The following is an 8,043-nucleotide window of genomic DNA, read 5'->3' as shown; positions in this document are numbered from 1 at the left end:
CAAACAGTATTGAACAAACGAGGCTTTTGTTTGTGCTCATGTCCATACATTAAATAAACAGATAAACATAAACAGACTCCCCGTTAACAATTCACGAACAGTTCGCCACACGTTCAACTCGTTTGCAGTCTTAGTTGTTTAGTCATCTTTTTGCTTTACTTTTAGAATTTGAATAATTTACATAAAAAAATATATAGATATATATCAGATAACATAACTAGTAACTGGGACTTTTATATGTATATATATTTACATCCATAAACAACAATACAAGAAAACTCTTCTTTACTCCAACTAATAATTTCAAACTCATTTATAAAACATATAATCCACATATGGGATGCTCTAAAAAGAAAATGAATAAAAACCCCAACAAAATATTACAATAGAAGAATGCCATAAGAACAATAACAGTTTTAGACATAAATTTGTGATCATCTTTCCTAACTATTCGGTTAAGTTCACCGATCCGTCTTTGAATAACTTCAAGCTAAGATTATTGTAACGCTCTCGTGAGTATTGTCGAGATGCTTTCCTCCAATCGGTTCCCGCCTTCATCATTGCTGTGAATTCCTCAAAACTTATTCTTCCATCCTACAAAATTTAATAAGAATTTTGAGTTTATTTTGGGTGGTTAGTGCTCAAAAAGCTCGTGGTTCGCTCGAAATCAGCTCGTTTGTAAACTAGCTGAACCGAACCAAACCAAAGTGGCTCGGATTGTAAACGAGGCGAGCACAAGTCAAGTTAAGCTCAAGTCATTAACTCGCTCGTTAAGTTCATTTAGCTGGCTCGTTAGCTGGTTTGTCGGCTCGGATTAACTTAAACCCCAGATTTTAATATATATATATATATGTATGTATAATTATTAATTTTTGTAGTTTATTAATTATGCATTATTTGTATGTTAGAAAGAATGTTTTTTTTATTTCCTTTTTTTGTATATATCAATATGTGTACAAATATAAAATCATTTTTTTAAATAAACAAGTTGGCTCGACGGGACACAAGCCGGCTCGAGCTCAACATTTCAACTTGTTAAGATAAATGAGCCGAGCCGCTAACGATTCGAGCCCAAGCCCAACATGGCTCAGCCCAGCTTGGCTCGTTGATTAACAGGGTATTGATACGGGTCGTGCATTGGCAATTGTTGATAAAATCTTGCGAATTTCGCATGATCAAATCTTAAACTCTTTAATCATGTGAATTTAATCATAATTATCAAAATCACTTTCCCTAAACATTTTAAAAAATTAACGAAAATGATGGTTAGACGAAAAATAAATAAATTAACAAACATACCTTATCGGTGTCAACGTCACGAATGATTACAGCAATAATATCTTCATTGTTGGGTTCAAGTTCATCCGATAAAGCTTCTCTTAGTTCATCAATCTCAATATATCCACTTTTATTTCGATCAAAAAATGCAAAAGCGTCTTTAAGATGATCATCATTGTCCATTTTTCTCAAATGAACTGAAATCGCAACATATTCTCCATAGTTCAAGTACCCGTCTTTGTCAACGTCTCCCTGTAAAAAGATTTATAATATTTAGCTAAAAACAAAATACGTCCAAAACCGACCAACGTGTACTTTTAATGCATACACATACTCCTAAACAACTTTATTCAAAATTTCAGATTAAAATTAAAGCGGGCATCGGCGGCCACTTAAGGCCCGTTTTCGCTTCAGCCCACTTCTTTTATTTTTTTTAACCCAATATTAACAAATTAAGAGCACAGAAGGCCCATTTTTAAACTCACCCCTTTTAATATATTTTGATTGAACACACTAAACAATTAAAAATTAATAGATTAACTCACTAAAATTAGGCCCGCAACAATTCATATACACTCTCCAAATCATTTCTTCAACATATTTGTTGTATCAGATACAACAAATATGTTGAAGAAATGATTTGGAGAGTGTATTATATATATATAATACATGATATGTATTATATATATATCATCATCTCAAACTTCCTATTATGCACCTGCCATGCAGTCATAAGGCAAGTTAAGATGGATAAGGGTGTGATCATTCTTATATCATAAAATATGATATTGGTTATGTCTACGATTTTATTTAATTTTTCTATTAATTTTTTAATAAACAAGGGCATTTTGGTCATTTAAACTAATAGAGTTAGCGTCAAGGACGAAAATGATTAAGAATTTGAAACCAAAGATCACGATATATGACAACACTTTAGACTTAGTACTAAAGCAGTTAAAATGGCCACGGAGACAAAAACCGAACTTAACACTAAATAATAAAATAGTTTATGTAACCAAGTATACTACTTTACTCTTTGACCAGACTCATACTAAAAACTATTCATCTGAACCCAACCCAACCCAACCCGATCCGTTACTTACAGCATCCATAAGTATTTGAAGATCCGCATCAGGTATTTGTTGACCAAGCTTTTGCAAACCGGCTTTCAACTCGGCAATATTTATCTTCCCTTGTTTGCTAGTATCCATTAAATCAAATCCTTGTTTTATTCCCGCCACTTCCTCGGCTGATAAATGCTCGGCAATCACCTACAAATTTTGTTATCATATAGATTTTAGTATAACACCAACAAAAAAAATATATATATTTTAAAAATGCAAGATAATGAATTTCCGAAAGTACCCTTAAAGCTCTTTTCTTGAGTTTGTTCATTACAGAGAATTGCTTGAGTCTTGCTTTAACGGTTTCCCCTAAAGAAACATTTGGAGCCTTTTTGGCATTTTGTATCCATGGATGATCTGTAATAAGAAATAAGAACTTTAAAATAAATCATGAGATATTTCTAAAATAACGTACTATCACCGGATAGTAGAGGTGCCCTTTTTACCCGTTTACGTACGAATTTTTTTTTCCTTTAACGGGTAAAAAAATAACTTCAAAAGGAAGCGCGTCGAAAGTCTCCTAAAGTGTGTTTTTAATGCATAAAACTTCCAAATCAATTTATTTAAAAATCATCTTATAAGTGAAATAACTAAAATTTGTTAAAAATCCTTTTTATAAATTGGACACATTTTGATCTGTTACCCAAATGGGCCCCACTTTGACCCGTTACCCAACTCTGACTTGTTACCTAAATCGGGCTGTTACCATTTGTATCAACAAGAAAGAATTTTGACATACCAAGAACTTCTTGAGCGGTAAGACGTAACTTCGGGTCAGGATTAAGCATCTTCTGAACAAGATCCTTTGCACTTTCAGACACTATGGGCCAAGGATCCCGTTTGAAATCTACAACGGACCGAATAATTGCTTGTGCAACTCCTTGCTCGGTTTCTGAAATAAAAAACAGATCATGCTTTAAAACATATAATTACTATAAAAATTAATGTAAGAGTTTGAATATATAATAGGGTGAATTATAGTTTTCATGTTTGAGGTTACTGCAGAACTGAAATAAGTACAAAAAACGTTCCTGAAGTCAGTGGCGAAGCTTGGACTGAGGCACCGGTGGGGGCGAGCTCAAAATGTATACAAAATTTCACAAACGAGGGGGGGGACTCAAATTTTCGGCCAAAAAAGGCTAAACTTACACTACGTATAAAATTTTTCGGCTGAAAACGGGTAAATTTACACTACTGCGCAAAAAAACAGGGGGGGCCGGGGCCACCCCTGGCCCCAATGAAGATTCGCCTCTGCCTGAAGTTCGATGGTCTCACACTTTGCGTCATTTCCATCATCTTTACTGTTAGTTTTTTTAAATGACCGTTATACACTTGTTTTAAGAGAATAAAAGATAGGATGTGTAACAACATATCTTCTAATGGTGAATAAAATGCTTTTGTCTCGATTCGTCCTTTCCACTGACTGGTGTTCATTTTTACTGTTAGTTTTTTTTAAATGACCATTTTACACTTGTTTAAAACAATAAAGAACAAAAGGTGTGACAACATACCTTATAATAATGAAGAAAATGTTTTTGTCACGATTCTCGTCCTTTCCACTAACTGGCGTTAGCTTTTTTTGTTAATTTTTTTTCAAAATGACCATTTTACATTTGATTAAAAAAATTAAGGATGAAAAGTGCGACAACATATCATCTAATTATGAATAAAATGTTTTTTTGTCTCAACATGTTACCAAATTACATTTACCTAGAAAAGGGTCCAACTTGAGTTATATTTATCCTTAACGGGTCAAATGAGCAGGCTCCAAAATTTTCTTTGAAAAACAGAACATGACGAAAGTGTCCTGAAGTGTGTTTAAATGTGTATAGCCTCTTATTAGCTTTTGTAATCACATTTAATATATTAATTATTAATATTAAAATGACTGGAGCCGTTTTGACTTTTGATTCACAATTGTAAGTAATTGTTTTGGCAAGACCTCCGTTTCGACCCGTTACCCAACCCACCCGACCAGCCCATTTGCCACCAATTATAATGTAAAAAACCAAAACCCGACCTGCCCAAAACGGTGGCACACCACAAAGCAATATGTATAGGATTACTCCAGCACTCCAAACATCTACTTCTGGACCATAATTTCTTTTTAGGACCTCGGGAGCCATGTAGTATGGGCTACCTACAATCTCATTGAATCTTTCACCTACATAAATTTAAAACAACATTTGTTTAATGTCAAGTTGTAAGCGTCTTACGAATAAAAGAAGATCATAGGAATATGTCATTAGTGCTCACTAGTTATGATTTCATATTTACCTGGTTTGAAGAAAACGGATAACCCAAAATCAATAGCCTTTAAGGCTGCGGTTTCTTTCTTGTTTTCAAACAAAAAGTTTTCGGGTTTAAGATCGCGGTGCATAACACCGTGCTTGTGGCACATCTGAGATAAGATTACAAAAAATCAATGAAAAACTTTTACATGGAATACAACATTACATCATCAAGATTAGACCAAAAAGACAAGAAATTGGTACATATATCATATTTCGGAGGAAAAATTGATAAAGAATGTTGGTTTATAGAAACCGCAAGATCTTGCTAATCATTTAGCAACCTCAAGTCCTCAACTAAAGCACATATTTACCACATTTTCCAAAAGGCATGTAGTTTTTTACCTAAATTACTTAACAAAATGTAGCAAGAGTTAATTTATGAAACATACAACAAGAATCTTAGTAACCACTAACCGCCGTCAAATTACTTAACAACCTCAAGTAAAACACATTTTTCAAAAGGCACGTAACTTTTTCACATGAATTACCTACCAAATGTAGTAAGTTTTAATTCATGAAAGATTGGAATATATAACAATAATCTTACTATCTTAGTAACCACCATCAAGTTATTTAACAACCTCAACTACAACACATATTTAGTAAGTGTTAATTCATAAAACATATAACAAGAATCTTAGTAACCACCATCAAACTAACTTCAACCATCTCAAAAAACACAACATTAACAAAAATTTCACCTGAATAACCTCCACAATGGTGCGCGTGACACCCGCGGCCGCGCGTTCCGTATAATGCCCTCGAGCCACAATCCGATCAAACAACTCTCCACCCTCACACAACTCCATAACCAAATGAACAGCACTGTCATCCTCATAAGTATCCTTCAACCTCACAATATTAGTATGAGGTGGCAAATGTTTCATAATCTCAACTTCTCTCCTAACATCCTCAACATCAACCCGAGTTCTCAACTTCTGTTTAGATATCGATTTACAAGCCAACACTTCACCACTTGATTTATTAGTATATAAATAAGTAATCCCAAATTCACCCCTACCTAACTCCTTACCAAGAACATATGTTAACTCAATTTGATTCCCAGTTGGGTTCTCTAAAACATAGGGTTTATATCCATCCCTTGATGGGATTGAGCCACCATTGTCTAAAGCAAATGGGTTCTCTTTGTTCTTGTTTTTACCCCTTTTGTTGTCAATATCTGAATCATTTGTAGAAGGTGTAGCACAGCAATTACCCATTTTTATTATTATTCAACAGATTCTTGAAATGGGTCAAAAGGGTGTTCTTGATTCAAGATTCAAGATTTTGAATAAAAACTTATAAAAATTGAAACTTTAGATGAAAGTAGGAATTTTTGAAGGTATTAACTTTAACAACCTCAAAAAAACACAATATTAATTAACTTTAACAACCTCAAAAAACACAACATTAACAAAGGTTTCACAAGTACCCATTTTTATGATTATTCAACAGATTCTTGAAATGGGTCAAAAGGGTTTTCTTGATTAAGAATCAAGATTCAAGATTTTGGATAAAAACTTATAAAAATTTATTATTATAGAGTGAAAAAACCAAAAGGGGTTGATGAAAGTAGGAATTTTTGAAGGTATTAACTATAACAACCTCAAAATAACACAATATTAATTAACTTTAACAACCTCAAAAACCACAACATTAACAAAGTATTAACAAGTACCCATTTTTATGAGTAATTAAGGGATTCTTGAAATGGGTATTGGCGATTTGAAGGAATTAAGTGCAGGATTGAAGTGGGTCACAAGGGTTTTCTTGAAACAAGATTCAAGATTTTGAATAAAAACTCATAAAGATTGAAACTTTAGATGATTAGAGAGTGAAGAAGTAAAATGGGTTGATGATGAAATTAGGAATTTTTTTGAAGGTATTTAAGGCATTATTGTGTCAATGGCTGAATGCTGTTTGGTGGAGTGTTCTCACCAATGCTATTATTATTTTTATCTCTCTTTTTTTTTTGTTGATTTATTAAACTAGACGAGTTAATTGTTGATGGTCTCATATTTTAATGTATTTGTTTTTAATGGTCAGCAACCAATCAAAATCCTAACGTAGTTTGCAACGCGTCGGAAAACCATTTTTGGTTGGAAAAGTCATATATTTTGCTGGAAAATTTAACCTGAACACCACCACCACTTGAGCGCCACCAACCAATTTCGACAATGGTTCTAGGGTTGTTGAGACCTCAATTATTTGGGGTTTTACTAGAAAAAATGTTCTTAGATATCCAATCTAAGGTTACAAAGATGTTTGGGATGAAAATATTAAGTTTTCTGAAGAAAAAAAAAAGAGAGTTTTCCAGCAAAAAAAAACGTTTTTCCGACGACCTGCAATTAACAACGTTATAATTCTGTTAGTCGCGAACCATTTGAGACAAATATGATAAAATGTGAGATTGTTATCAGTCAATTCGTTAGTTTAAATCGGCATCGACCAAAAGATAGATTAATAAAACCAACACATTTGTTGTTTTCTTCATTTGTAACTTTGAGTAAATTACACTTGTGTTTTGATATTTGGCTTTCTAACATGATTAGTCTTTGAAATATGATTAATTTCACTATGGACCTTTTACTTTTAACATTTATATCGGGTGTGGTGTCATTAATATCATACTTACGTACCCAATCGTTACAGCTATAACACGTATACGTGAGTAGATGTGTATGTCTAGTTTGACATGTGATTAAAAGAAGATAAAGTTTTTCAATCAATTAACACGTAGACAAATATGTGCACGCTTGATCAAATTTTGGTGAGAAATGTCATACTCAACGGTGATCACCAAACTTTGCATTTAATGGCTTGGATTATGGTTAGGACATCGCATATGGTTAAGTGTAAAATATTGTTTGAAAATTGCATGCCAATTAGGCTCACAGAGAGGAAGATATGCGAGAACTATATACAAATTGGATGTTTGAAATTACAAACAGTTAATACGTTTGATAATGATTAGATTTGATTATAAAATACAAAGATTATGACGATATATATCATATCTCAAAACTAGAATGAAATGTAGCATTGAAGATGTTGGTGTTTTAAGACGACATTGGATGGACATGCATCATATTATATATCATGTCTTGACTATACCATTTCAGTTTAAAAAGAAATTAGCATCTTTAATATGAAAACAACAATGTTATAATTATACTTTTAATTTAAAACTATGCTATTACTCATTCATAAAATTCATTATCTTATAATTTATAGAATTATAATATTCATATGAAATCCATATATGTATATTTGACGTTTTTTTATAATTTTCACCTGTATGTTACACCGAACACTAACATAGTTTTCTTATATTTAAGTACACGTGA

General features: G+C 32.7%; 1 protein-coding gene across 2 annotated transcripts; it reads right to left on the bottom strand.

Moving 5' to 3' along the window:
- Positions 1–214: 214 nt before the first annotated feature.
- LOC143561741 (calcium-dependent protein kinase 8-like) lies at positions 215–6,008 on the bottom strand. Of its 2 annotated transcripts, XM_077049736.1 has the most exons (8): positions 5,398–6,004; positions 4,680–4,803; positions 4,423–4,566; positions 3,142–3,294; positions 2,644–2,759; positions 2,382–2,549; positions 1,300–1,530; positions 215–594 (listed from the first exon to the last, which is right to left on the bottom strand). In XM_077049736.1, the coding sequence occupies exons 1-8, from the start codon at positions 5,914–5,916 to the stop codon at positions 448–450; spliced, it is 1,602 nt and encodes a 533-aa protein (XP_076905851.1). In that variant the 5' UTR covers positions 5,917–6,004; the 3' UTR covers positions 215–447. The 2 variants fall into 2 exon arrangements, with proteins under 2 accessions (XP_076905851.1, XP_076905852.1); XM_077049737.1 differs by lacking the exons at positions 215–594; positions 1,300–1,530 and adding an exon at positions 2,246–2,302 and having other exon boundaries at positions 2,356–2,549; positions 5,398–6,008.
- Between the last annotated feature and the right edge of the window lie 2,035 nt (positions 6,009–8,043).

This window comes from Bidens hawaiensis, unplaced genomic scaffold (genome assembly GCF_021521415.1).
Source record: "Bidens hawaiensis isolate Kalapana, Puna unplaced genomic scaffold, B.hawaiensis_p1.1 tig00020784_1, whole genome shotgun sequence".
Taxonomy (NCBI): Eukaryota; Viridiplantae; Streptophyta; class Magnoliopsida; order Asterales; family Asteraceae; genus Bidens; species Bidens hawaiensis.
The sequence above is the reverse complement of the archived record's forward strand: the minus strand, read 5'-3'. Positions and strand labels throughout refer to the sequence as shown.